This window comes from Cydia splendana, chromosome 10 (genome assembly GCF_910591565.1).
Source record: "Cydia splendana chromosome 10, ilCydSple1.2, whole genome shotgun sequence".
NCBI lineage: Eukaryota > Metazoa > Arthropoda > Insecta > Lepidoptera > Tortricidae > Cydia > Cydia splendana.
The window spans coordinates 20,565,756-20,579,789 of record NC_085969.1 but is presented as its reverse complement, the minus strand read 5'-3'; the positions used below and the strand labels follow the sequence as shown (position 1 = coordinate 20,579,789).

Genomic DNA, 14,034 nt, shown 5'->3' with positions numbered 1-14,034 from the left:
TGTATCGACATCAAATATAGGAATAGGATGGCTTTCGGTAAATTTTATGAGGCTATTACTATTACACTACTATATATATTACTATTGTACAAATAAATTTATTACCCAGTTGGAAAAGTAAACAAAAGTAAGTCTTAATATTACGAATTTAATTGGTACACGTAAGGGTATAACTAAGTAAAACAACAATTTCAAATACAAAATAAAAACTGTTTATTCTCAAAAAAGGAACAGAATTAAATTTGAAACAACTCTCCTCCACTTACGCTAAAGGTAATGCTAACAGTTTTACAATAAAATAACATTACCCCTTAAACTTTCTACTTAATATTTAATTAAACTAATAAATGCGGTACAAAATAATCAATATAAATAGTAACAAAAATCATAAAATGGCTTTAATTTGACACAAGATGACTAGATTTAAAAAGATCACGACGTTTTTGTTTTTGCCACAAATATTTGATTGACGATCATTAAATATAAATCAAAAAGTAATTTAAAAACGCAATTCAATATTGCACTGCCCATAATCCTTAGTCTCTATCATCGTCTATACCATTTAAATAAAATAAATAAATATTGCAATATTGTTAATGATACGAATATTCAAATGGATATTTACAGCGTGAAATACGTAGAACACGATGTATTGTTAATAAAGGTTCATAGTAAAAGCGATTTTTTATACTATCGGTGGCAAACAAGCATACGGCCCGCCTGGTGGTAAGCGGTCACCGTAGCCTATGGACGTCTGCAACTCAAGAGGTGTTACATGCGCGTTGCCGAACCTAACACTCCGCTCCCTCGTTGAGCTCTGCTTTAAGCTAGTATTTACTAACTTTATTTTACAAAACCATTTTCACAACAATAATGATTTCGTTAAACTAGATTCATTCTTTGGCAGAAATACTCGTTTTAGTTTTAAACCTGATATCACACAAATCTTAGCGTGTTTAAATCTAGTGACTAGAAATTGCAATGATATTAATGATAATGATGGGTGAAACAGTGGCATTATACATAAGCCTACACATCTTAATGAAATTGTCGATTATAAAATGCTAAGTGATCCTAGCAGTGGGGATATTAGCTTTGTGGAGGAACTAGAAGATAAACAACTCGCTAAAGAAAAAAATCAATATTGATACAGCGTAGATAATCGATTCAAAAGTTTATTAAAATGACATTCGTTAAACGCAGCAGAACTTGAATGGACCGAATAATCATTTGACAATTTATTAGGTTCTGATAATGGTAAACTATTATCCCCACTGATTATTTTCTACATCTATTACGTTAGTGAACTACACATATGGAATCTTTGAAAAATATATATCGCGCTACATTTAATTTTGATTTGATGATATGAGAGAATATTATAAATATGTTATGTCTGATCTATTCACATATTGGTCCTTAAGTTAAACGGGCATTTGAATCTAAGGGAAACTAAAATTCTACATAAATATTAATGATGGTAATGATTGTCTACGGGGTTTTAAACTTAAGTTTATTTAAACCTCAACAATAGACTTAAGCTTTAACATTGAATTTATCAACTAATCTATTACTATCTGGTGAATCATCGGCAAATTTGATTTCGTTTGACGAATCAGTATCATCTGCAAACTTTATATCATCGAGGTCTGTGTTTGCTTTCAAAGTGTCATAAGCTTTGGTTTCTCTCACAGTATCGTTAACTCTTTTCAACGTATTATCATTGTCTGATTTATCTCTTCTGTGTACTTTAACTGGAGATCTTGTTAAAGTGAGTTCTTTCATTTGTATCGCGTCATCTTTCTTCTTTCTGCTTCTCTTCGGGAGTCTTGGAGAGTTTTGTAAATCTGTGATGCTGAAGTTGAGTGGATGGATGATGTTGGTCCTGTCAAGGACTCTGCGGGATTTGACGGAGTCGTTGGACTTGATGGATCTGTTGTCGGGTTTCTCTCGCTCGGTCCTCTTGAGGGTGCTGCAAGAAGGACGATCCTCAGGGGATTCCGTGTTGCTGCCAGGATCTGGATGGAGTTCTTTGGGAAGAATTTCCTAAAACAAAAAATATATATTGCTCGAAAATTCTGATTCAAAAAGTATTGTTTAATTAATGGTCAAAAGGAAACGAATAGATTAAAATATTAACCTCATAAATAGGTATCTTGCTTTCATCTATTTCTTTGATGATGTCTCCTTCTTCTATAGGAGGTATCCAGACCAGGAAAGCAGGATCCATTCCTAGGTATGATCCAGGAACTGAGCCTGCAAATAAAAAAACATATAAGCATCGTTTAATCAAATGCTATTCAAATCGGTTATCTGCATATGACGAGAAATGAATATTTTCTCCATAACGAAACTGGTTATCGACAGAAGAGTTACAGCGAAGATTATTCTCATATCTACATATCTACATTCATTCACAAACAACACGTATAATGTTCAATGCCTTGCCCTTAGGATATGGCATAACATTTCTATACAACGTGACGCTGAACGCTTGGTCGGTTGAAGACTAAGGCTTGAATATTGTGACGTTGTTCTCATGAACATTTTGCAGATATTTCTCACCTGCATTGTTAACCTCATAGTCATAATAATCTATCTCCATCTCAGGGTGCGATGTGAGACTGAGGTCAGACCGCAGCAGCCGGCGGTTGCAGCTCTCCTTGTTGTGTTTCGGGTTGTCGCGAATCCGAGCCGCGGACACCCCACTCAGCGCTGGCGAGTACCAGCCCTGGGGAACAAAATACATAAAGGCGTTGAAGTTGACTGAGAAATGTTGTTTGATAAGTTAATAAGATGATTGCTTATTCCTATTCCTATTGAAAGGATCCAAAAGACAAAAAGGTCCTGGAGATGGCACGTGATGATATGTAAGTAAAACATCATGATGGTAAGATAAGGCTACACAATTTTTGTAAGCAACGTCGGTACTCCATCTATCTAAAAATTGGTGAAGGTTGGGTCCTAAAAAGTCTTTATTATAAGGATATTTTGGGGGATGGTTACATCCAGAAATTTCAATGAGGCGTAGTTTTCCTTCTGTGTTGGGGAATCAGGCGATCACTTTTGTGATAACTAGCACCTGTGCCCATTCTTGGGATGAGGTTGCTGGATTCTAGGCTTCCATGGTCCCTGGAGACTTAAGGGAACTGTGGTGTGAATGTGAATGCCGTAATAATGCTAGGAATATTTAATTTTACTTACGTTTGTCAGAGTAGCAGCGGACGAAGAAGATGCTCTGCTTGCACTTCTGTCTAACAAGCTATCTTTGTCCTTTTCACTGCAGGAGTCCCTCTCGCTCACACTGGTGACGCTTGTGCTTATGTCTTCTGTTGCTGTCTCGCTGGTTGAAGGCAGAGGCGGAGATGTGACCTAAGATTATTACATCATAGTTTTAATGTTTTTTTTTATACCACATCGGTGGCAAACACGCTTACGGCCCGCCTGATGGTAAGCAGTCACCGTAGCCTATGGACGCCTGCAACTCCAGAGGTGTTACAAGCGCGTTGCCGACCTTTTAAAAACCTGTACACTCCTTTTTTGAAGAACCCCATACTGTAGACCCTCGGGAAAACCTCGGAAGGGAGCTCATTCCACAGCCGGAGCGTCCGCGGGAGGAAATTCCTCTTAAATCGCACAGTACGCGACCATTTAGGTTCTAGGGTGTGAGGATGAACACCCTGCCGACGGCGAGCGGTGCGGTGATAGAAAGCGGCCGTTGGCATCATGTCAAATAATTCCTCAGAGCACAGCCCATTGTACAAGCGGTAGAACACACACAAGGAGGCAAAGTCTCTCCTTAGACTTAAAGGTTCAATACCGCTTGTTAGTTTGGGATCATCGACGATTCGTACAGCGCGCCTTTGGACTGAGTCGAAGGGTCCAAGCTCGCATCCAGGTGCTCCTGCCCAAAGGTGACAGCAGTACTCCATATGGGGTCTGACTTGCGATTTATAAAGCAGCAGTCTTTGCCCCGGAGTAAAGTATCGCCTCGCTTTATTGAGCACACCGAGTTTTTTGGATGCCAGCGCAGCCTTACCTTCCAGGTGGCTACGGAATTGGACGTCACTGGAGATGTCGACACCTAGGATCCCAATACTCCCTGACATGGTAAGGGCTGTGCCCTGGAACTGTTTAATGTTATTTAACTAAGGATTTCTAAGGATAACTAAGGATAACTAAGGAAAACGGCGGTGGGTAGTCAGAAAAACGGCGGTGGGTAGTCAAATAAACAACACGTCAAAATTGTAGAGCTATAATTTAAAATAGAAAAATAAGTAATTTACATTGTATAAATGTAAAAATTGCTTACATGTGATATATTGCACCTCATTTGCACCCACAGCAGTTATCACCACTTTTTATTCACACTATCAGCATCTCCTGTCTTTAGCACCAAAGTTCAAAGGTCAAAGTTAGTGAAAACACCTGTCAACACAAAATGGATCACTTGGCGAAGCTTCAAAAGAGCATTGATGGCATGAAGGCCATGTTCGAGTCGCGGATGGCCTCTTTTGAGAGTTCTGTGGCCACCCAGGGGACAGAGGCGCTGCCAGGCGAGTACAGTGCATTTAAAGATTTTGTTTGCAAAGCCGTGTCGAGTCTGCAAAACCAAATGGAATTTGTGTCGAGAACCCTTGAGGACATGGAGTCTCGTTCCCGAGCCAGCATTCTTCTCCTTCATGGCGTACCTGAGGCACAAGGCGAAGACACTTCAGCTGTAGCGGTGGATATTCTCCAACAGACCTTAAAGGTGGAGGGAGTAACTCTCACGGCTTGCTATCGGCTGGGAAGCAATTTGACGCCATCAAGGCCCCGGCCTGTCCTTCTTAAGTTCAGCTGCCACAGGATTAGAGATGCAGTCTGGGCCGCTAAGAAGTTGCTGAAGGGCTCAGGCAGAACTCTGTCAGAGTTTCTCACTAGCACCCGGCATGCAGTATTTCTGGAGGCCCGCAGGCGGTATGGTGTGAAGGGCAGTTGGACGAGTGATGGGCGCATAGTAGTGCAGTGCCACGACGGGGTGCGCCGCAAGGTTGTTACGCTGGCGGAGTTGGAGGCGTTACCGGCCCCGGCTTGTGCTGCTGAAGCCGATGGAGGAGTGCGAACAGAGACGGAAGCAGTGGCCGGAGTGAAGGCATCATCGGCGGCGGTAGCACCGAGACCATCACGCCAAGCGAGGTTTGCTGCGGGCTCCGGTGTCGGCAGGCGTTGAAAACATGTATTGTTGGTGTTCGTTGTTTCTATGTCGGTGGCAATCAACGTGTTACTTTTGTTTTATCTAATTTTTGCTATGACGTCACAAAATCAAAGTTTCTCTTTATATTTGTAGCGGTACATTACAAAATCACTTTTGGTTTTGCAGCGGTAGATTTAAAACATTTAGTTACGTTGTAAATAAACACGATTTGTTAGCCTACCCTGTGCTGTCACATTGACATTTGACGTTTCATCGTTTTGTTAGTGCTTCGATGAGGTGTATTTTTCTGTATATTTTAGTTTCTGTTTAATTAGTTTTGCGATGTCGCTGCTGTGCTTGTTTCTGTTTTGTGTTTATTTGTATAAATTATAATAGGTAGCTGCTGGCGAGCAGATGAGGTGGTTTACTACTAAGTTACTATTAATAGTACTTACTAGGTGTATTTATATATTTATTACATATTATATACGTTATATATTTTTAGAAATAGTACTCAACCACATTATACATATATACAATGTCAAACGTTTTAAATGATAGTTTAGACAGCGAGTTTTTCTCTCTCTCTTCTTCTAGCCTTTATGATTCTTTGAGTGATGCGTCAGACTTGCCTGATTTGGGTGAACGGTTGCAATACACGTTTAACTCTTCACATAAAAACTTTAATGTTGTTCACATCAATGCGCAAAGTGTGCCGGCACACTACCCTGAACTACTTTCGGCCTTTAGCTCCAACAATAATATTCACGCTATTCTCATTTCAGAGTCGTGGCTAAAACCGTCTCTACCTTCTACGCTTTATCCATTGCCAGGGTACTGTTTGATACGGAACGACCGGACCGGCACTAGCGGAGGTGGATCGGGAGCCGTCCGCGGTGGTGGAGTCGCCATTTATATTAGAAGTAACCTTGCTTGTAGAATAGTCGCGCAGTCACCATCAGTCTATTCGAACTCTGCCGAGCATCTTTTTTTAGAAGTCATATTACATCATTCCAAAGTTCTTCTAGGCGTTTTTTACAGCCCTTCCTCCAACATAAATTATTTCAATGCTCTGTATGATATATTAGTTGATATAACCCCCCAGTTTGACCATAGTATTCTCATGGGCGATTTTAACACCTGCCTCCTAAAAAATGATCTTCGTTCCTCTAAGCTTTATTCTCTTGCTACGTCCTTAAACATAACCGTTTTACCTCTCACAGCTACTCATTTCCCGCATAACGGTCCTCCTTCTTTATTAGACCTCATTATCACCTCTTCTCCAGACTTAGTTTCCTTTCATGGTCAGTTTAATGCTGCTGGCTTCTCCAACCATGATTTAATATACGCTGCTTTTAAAATCCGTCCTCCAAAGCGTAAGCACAAAATTATAATGCGGCGAAACCTGCGGGACTTAAATTTACAAGCCTTTTATGCCGACTTATCTAATGCGGATTGGCAAGGGTTGGAGAGTCTTGCAGATATCGACATGAGGGTAAGGGCTTTCAATGATATACTGCTTGCGATTTTTGACAGACACGCGCCATTGAAACCTACGCGCGTCAAACACCTTCCTGCGCCGTGGCTCACGCCGGATATTAAGACACAGATGGCCAAGCGTGACCGAGCTCGCGTAAAATTTCGACAAAGCCCTTCAGATAGTAATCGTCAGAAGTATCTATCGTTACGTAACCGCTGCAATAAGGTCTGCAGGGAGTCAAAGCGTCGATACATCCACAGTTCCATTGATGAATGTCCCCCTGCTAAATTATGGAAGTTTTTAAAATCACTCGGGGTGGGCAAATCTCAATCTAGTTCATCCAGTATCCTTGATATAAATGGTATTAACCAATACTTCAGTACTTCACCAGTTACTCTAGACCCTTCCCTTAAACATTCTACCTTGTCACTTCTTGCAGCTTCTACAACCAACTCCAGCTTAGATCCTTTTGAACTCGGCTGTATTTCTGCACAAGAGACACAAGCAATCCTCAAAGCTATTAAAACGAAAGCCGTCGGTGACGATAACCTTAGTGTAGATATGCTCATGCTCGTGGCGGATTTTATTTCTCCTATCATTTCTAACATTATTAATTTCTCCCTTTCCAGTGGCACGTTTCCGGCATCCTGGAAGTATGCACATGTCATTCCTCTCCCAAAAACTTCCAATCCTGCATCTTTCTCCCAATATCGTCCTATCTCCATTCTTCCTATACTATCAAAAATTATTGAACATTTCGTTAACCGTCGCCTGCAATCCCATCTTAATAAAAATTCATTGTTTAACCCTCTCCAATCTGGGTTTCGCCCCGGGCATAGCACAGTCACCGCTTTGGTTAAAGTCACCGACGACATTCGTTTTAATATAGAGTGCAAAAAGCTAACTGTCCTTGTTCTTCTTGATTTTAGTAGTGCCTTCAACACTGTAGACTTTGACATCCTTCTAGGCACACTCAGCACTCTAAGAATCTCACAAACTTCTCTCTCGTGGTTTCATAGCTACCTTTCTGGCAGACGCCAGCGGGTCAGAGTAGATGACAAGCTGTCCGACTGGTGTGAGCTCACCGCTGGCGTCCCACAAGGAGGAGTGCTTTCTCCCCTTCTTTTCTCTATTTTTATTAATGGCATCACCGAAGCACTTACATCATCATACCATCTTTACGCAGACGATCTACAGATTTATGCAGCGGCCAGTATAGATGATCTTTCTTCATTGATTACTCAAATCAACCTTGATTTGGAATCCATACGGGACTGGGCGTGCAAATTTGGTTTGAAAATCAATGCTAGGAAGTCGCAGGCGATTATCATTGGTAGTCCTTATTATGTAGGCAAGCTTTCGGACATGGTGGTACCCGACATTTTGTTTGATGGGACTAATATCCCTTTCTCCTCTACTGTCCGAAATTTGGGTATCACCATGGATCAGACGCTTTCTTGGTCTCCCCATGTTGCTGAGGTGAGTAAAAAAGTTTTTGGATCCCTCCACTCTCTTCGACGGCTGCAGAATTTTCTCCCTCTTCATACTAAACTGACTCTTGCCCGTTCTCTCTTGCTCCCTCTTCTGGACTATGGTGACGTTGCGTATCTGGACCTTAATGAGGAATTGCTGGATAAACTTGAGCGTTTACAAAATGTTTGCATCAAGTATATATTTGGCCTCCGTAAATATGATCACGTCTCCAACTTTCGCTCCCAGCTCGAGTGGTTACCGATCCGCCGACGCAGAGATGTGCATGTCGTGTCGTTGCTGTTCAATATACTCTTCAACCCCCGTTCCCCATCTTACCTAACGGAAAGATTTAACTATCTGGCTGAAGGAAGTGATCACCGTTTACGATCTAGCTGTAATCTCACGCTTACTATTCCGCCTAATAAGACGCGAACATATGCAAATTCTTTTACGGTGCGCGCTGTGAAGTTGTGGAACGAGTTGCCCCTGTCGCTCAGGCGGTCCCAGTCTGTGGCGTCACTCAAGGCTAATCTGAAGAAGCTTTGGCTTTCCAATCAGCGTGATCTGGTTAAGTACTAAACCTTTATTTCTACTTTAAACTTGTATATATATATATATTGTATTGTATGTATGTATGCTAGTATGTATTTTATGTATTTTTATTCTATAATATTATTTATGTATTTTATGAGTTGACAATACGTTAGTTTACTTTTTCTAAATATTACTGTACATCCCGTAAGTTTGTCTATCTGACCTGACTGGAGTTTTCCTCTCACCTAATCGAAGGTTAGCTGGAAGAGATCCCTTATAGGGATAAGTTCGCCTTTGTACTTCCATTACTGTAATTTATTTTTGTAAACCTGTGTTGTGTACAATAAAGTGATTACTACTACTACTACATTTCTCTTTAGAATATAAACTCTTTTTATTTCGAAGTAAGTAAACCGCAGTCAGTTTAATAAGCCTACCACCCACACCGCGTGTTGCTGGATAGAACAACATCAGAATAGAATATGTAACTATTAGGTTGTTGCATGATTTTTTTCCCACTTCAAAATTTTCTTGATATTTTCAGTAGTCTCGGGAATATTCTAAAATAAATCTAGTGTATAGTAGAATGTTGTCGAATATTTCACGTAGGGTATATAAGCGCGGGCTTGTTACAGGGATTTATTTAAAATCGAAAACATGGACCAACAACATCTTCGAGTGATTTACTTATACGAACACCAATCGGGAACCAGTTCGAGGGAAACAGCAAATAAGATTAACACTGCTTTTGGCCCAAACACTACTACTGATCGCACAGTACGAAATTGGTTCCAGAGCTTTAATAAAGGAGACCAATATATAGTTTCTGACCTTAATCGGGACCCTAGTGTAGCCATAGGAGGTAAAATTACATACATAAAGAACACTTAAAGGCCCAAGATCAGGTGGCTTGGAGAGCATTGGTGAAGACAAAGCGTGTCCACAGACAGTCCCTCTGCTCAGTTATGAGGATACGGCAAGAATAAGAAGAAGAAGAATTTGATACCTGTGGTCTATCTGGCATAGTCTGAGATCTTTTCAGCGGAGAATGTTTCATAGCACTCGTAACACTAGTTTGTCCCGCGGGCGCGCTCGCTGCGGAATCGGGTGTTACGGTGGCATCGCTCGCAGCGCTGTGTGCGCCGCTCGTTTCGCTGACATTGATCTTCACCCATACCACGCGTTAAGTTGGCAATATTACAATGTCATTAGGCTAGTATACACCAGGCCCAAGATCAAGCGGGCGGAGAGCATTGGTGAAGAGTGACCACAGTCGTCAAATCTCTCAGGAGGGTACGAATACGAAGTAGAGTTTGTTACCTGGGGTGAATCAGCCATAGTCTGCGATCTCTTCAACGGTGAGTGCGTCATGGCGCTAACACTAGTTTGTCCCGCGGGCGCGCTCGCAGCGGATTCAGGTGTTATGGTGGCGTCGCTCGCAGCGCTGTGTGCGCTGCCTTCGCTGGCGTTGTCCTGATCTTCAGTGTCCGTTGGTTCGTCTTCGTCCAGCCTTTCAATATAATAGAATTTCGATTAATTAACTTTTTCTAACCGACAGTTTTTAAGACCCACAACAAGATGGTCCCACGGTCTGGTTAACGTCGCAGGGAGCCGATGGATGAGAGCTGCGCAAGACCGGTCGTTGTGGAGATTCCTGGGGGAGGACTATATCCAGCAGTGGACGTCTTTAGGCATACCTATATGATGATGAAGATGAACTTTTTCTGCTACTGTCATGTCCCGTGAGTTATGGGACACCAATGGGACACTGTTTATTTGTTTATAAATATTTAGACAGCCCATAAATGAATAGTCTATGATATAATGACCACAATATTGGCTGTTTGTTGCTATTACTTATATCCTATATAATAGTTTCAAAGTGTGACACAGGAGATGTTACATGTGGCAACCATATTTGCCATATTCTTGCGGAACAAATTCCAAATTCTAACTGGTTTCCCGGCTATTACTGCTGTTACGTGGCAGTTCTGACATCGACTCTATGAGAGAATATTGCATCTACCTTAACTGCAACAGATATTTCTCAAAGTCTTGCCTAAAACCTAAAGCAGGGAATAATAAAATATACCTACCATTTTATCAAGACTTAAATTAACCTAAGATGAATAGGCTTTTTACTTTAAGTGACTCTTACTTCCTTCAAATGAGGTGATTAGTCATAATTTCGCGCTATACTCTCATTTACAATTTCGTCTCCAGGTCCTAAACATCCTGAAGTAACGGCTTCATACGAAAACTACTTTTAATTTACTTTAAAGTCATTAAACCGCATTTAGTCACAATTCGTGACAGGTGATTATCAACATTATTATTTGAAGAATAAGGCTGATTTCCCATAAAAATCGGGTATTGCTTTTAAGTTTTAATGGCTTTCTGGCTTTTAGTGAATAGAAAACAAAACAGAGTTCCCTTTCAAAATGAGATAATGAACCCTTGAATGGAGGGCTGTATTCATTGAGTAATTAGTATGCCACTTGTATCTACGAATGGGTTTGAAGTGTCTTTGTAGGCGCACGTCTCAGTTACAGGAGAGGTTGTTAGTTTGATTGGTGATTTGGGGGATATTTGTTAATTATTTTCAAGAAATCAAACCGCTTCCTTTAACAACTTCGGCGAGCAGAGTACTAATATAATCTAAATTAGAATCCACACAATAAACAAAGGTTATAGACGCTTTTACCTCTGCTCTTTCTCCGACGCTCTATCCGAATCTCTCAGCCTGGTATGCCGCGTACGTCCTGAAGGCACCAGTCTTCGGAGAGAAACGCTGCCTCCAATTTCGGATAACAGGGTACTAGGGCACTAAAGGCGCCTAGAATCCACACAAAAAACAAAAGTTACAGACGCTTACCTTTGCTCTTTCTCCGACGCTCTATCCGAGTCCCTCAGCCTGGTATGCTTCGTCCGTCCTGAAGGCAGCAGTCTTCGGAGAGAAACGCTGCCTCCGACCACTTCGGAAAGCAGGGTGCTGCGTGAGCCTGACGTGGCGGCTCCGAGCTCCAGCGAGGCTGAGCATGCTGCGACAGAAAGTGATTTTGGTTAATTTCAACTTGGATTTTGACATTTAAGAAAACATTCCGATCGGTATTTGTGGTCAGTCGCGCGGCATGCGGTGAGTCTGAGATTTGAAATTATAAACAAAGACCTGATCAGGCAAGTTCAAAAATCTGTCTTTAACGTACAAATCGTACAATATTGGGAATCCCTTTGACGATGCCTTAACGGCACAAAATGCAATAACGTAGTCACATCAACATAAAGTTTCATCCCCATTATTGGGACAATTATGAGTTTTTTTGGACATTTTCTCCTCCATGAGCTTAGTGGATTTGAAAAGTGGGCCAATTTAAAGAATCACAAGACTTCCTGATTTAATGCAATCGAGGAAGGTACGCGTATTAAGCTCTTAGGTTCCATCAGGTCTTACCCAACTATTTTTAATTAAAATACAGTCATTGTAACTAAAACCATCGTCCCTGGACTCCCACTGATTGAAGGCAAGGCTGCTAAAGACGATGATTCTTACCATCACTATCAGTAAGAGATTCTTTATCCGCAGCCCTCTGATAGGGCGTGGTCCGTCTAGCCGAATGCAGCGCCAGTCCTAATGCAGCCAACGCGGCAGCAGCAGCTAACGCCAACGCCGCCGCTCTGGCGCCGCCGCCAGCGCCGAGCCACGCCGGACCCACGCCGATCGACGCCCAGGCTGCTGATGCGTTACGGATCGGTTCTGGGAGAGAAATTAACATTTTATAACGTTACGTAGGGTAATTTTGAACACAACATAATATAATTTTTGACTCTTGTTTTTTTCTTAAACCAAAATAATCTAAAATCATCAGCGTCAAGGCAGCTTGAACAGAATCTTGACTATTATGCGCTTTAGAAGATACTGGTGAAAACCTGTAGATGTAGGCTAACTTAAAGCTAGCTGACGTCACGTTTATCGTAATAATCGCAAATAAAAAAAACCGTTTTCTATTTGAAACTCAAAGATGAGAAATATAACCATGGTACAGAGGGTTACTCTCTAACAAAACGCGTCTATTACGACAGATATGACCGCCAGGTGGCGCAACCGCGAGCAGGCGTCTTCCGTAGCGGTGCACGGCAACTACTGCTAGACACCAAAATTGGTGTGGGCCGCATTTGTAGCGACACGACGAAATCGCGGAGTGAGCCACTCCGACCAGTCGTCATCGGATAGGACATGGATAAGACATGTAGATTTTATTAAAATATAAGTATCTCCTACAGGACCGTACGTCATTTGATGCAACTCTCCCTAAAATCACTGAGTTCAATAAATAGTTATTCATATTTGAAGGCACAACAACTGGTCTGGAGGGCAACATCTAAAATTACACCCATTATATTTCCAGACAGGAGAAAAAGAAATTCCATTACCGTTAATGTCTCGGGTATCACATTGCTTTTTTATTTACCTCCAATGATGAGCTAACTTATTACAATTAGCATTTTATATATCTGCTTTAGTATTATTTATTATTTATTTATTTTTAAACTTTATTGCACATACAAAAAGTACAACAGGCGGACTATTCAAATACAAGGAAGAATTTTAATACAGCGGGTACGTATAGGGAGACATGTTTTTGATTTCCTATTGTTTGAAATGTGACACGACGCTTTAGGTAGCATGGTATGGTATTCTGTGTCGTAAAATATGCTATTTTTATTTTAGGCTCCTGTTAAATTTTAATTATGTGAATTGGGAACTGTTATCTCTTCCATATTCCTACTAATATTATACTCGTAAATGCGAAAGTACGCTTTAACCGTTGAACCGATTTAGATGAAATTTGGTATGGAGACAGTTTGAGGCCCGGGGAAAGATATAGGTAGGATAGTTTTTATCAATCACGCAGACGAAACCGCGGACAGATACAAGTACCTAATATAATATCTAGCGTGTATCTCGTACTTTTCAGATACATTACTCACAGTGGCCGCACGTCGGACACTGATTCGACCCGTGAAGGCCGATAAACAGTATGAGAGTAACGAGCCCGGCCTGATTTCGTTTAGTGCGGTCGACCGAAAGGGTAAGAGGATATGACGCTAATTTAATTCTTATTTCATCTCGAATATTTGGCAGATGATTCAGAAATATAAAAATAAAACAATGATTAGCATAGTTTTAGAAATAAGATAAACACAAGGAAAGAGAAGACTTTATATGACTTAGGGTCGGTTGCACCAAACCGTCTGTCAACGTTAAAACGTTCGCAAAATTTTATTGTAATGAGTAGTTTCATAGATCTCTGCTGCTGCTGTTGATCAGTCTGTTAACTGTGGTTGGAGCAACTGGCCCTTATTAGAGTGT

At 41.2% G+C, this 14,034-nt stretch overlaps 2 protein-coding genes and 1 long non-coding RNA gene across 3 annotated transcripts in view; 2 read left to right on the top strand and 1 right to left on the bottom strand.

The window, feature by feature from the left end:
* Nucleotides 1-14,034, top strand: part of LOC134794469 (uncharacterized) — a 585,842-nt gene that overhangs the window by 409,477 nt on the left and 162,331 nt on the right. The window lies entirely within an intron of this gene.
* The window catches only part of LOC134794433 (uncharacterized), a 399,097-nt gene continuing 385,252 nt past the window's right edge, over nucleotides 190-14,034 (bottom strand). The window contains exons 14-20 of the mRNA XM_063766246.1: nucleotides 12,214-12,417; nucleotides 11,539-11,704; nucleotides 9,984-10,173; nucleotides 3,205-3,372; nucleotides 2,566-2,731; nucleotides 2,141-2,256; nucleotides 190-2,046 (exon numbers count right to left, since the gene is read on the bottom strand). Coding sequence (XP_063622316.1) covers nucleotides 1,537-2,046; nucleotides 2,141-2,256; nucleotides 2,566-2,731; nucleotides 3,205-3,372; nucleotides 9,984-10,173; nucleotides 11,539-11,704; nucleotides 12,214-12,417 — 1,520 coding nt within the window. The 3' untranslated portion in view covers nucleotides 190-1,536. The remainder of the gene's footprint in view (nucleotides 2,047-2,140; nucleotides 2,257-2,565; nucleotides 2,732-3,204; nucleotides 3,373-9,983; nucleotides 10,174-11,538; nucleotides 11,705-12,213; nucleotides 12,418-14,034) is intronic.
* LOC134794453 (uncharacterized) lies at nucleotides 4,322-5,405 on the top strand. Its single transcript, XM_063766268.1, has one exon. The coding sequence runs from the start codon at nucleotides 4,442-4,444 to the stop codon at nucleotides 5,210-5,212; it is 771 nt and encodes a 256-aa protein (XP_063622338.1). The 5' UTR covers nucleotides 4,322-4,441; the 3' UTR covers nucleotides 5,213-5,405.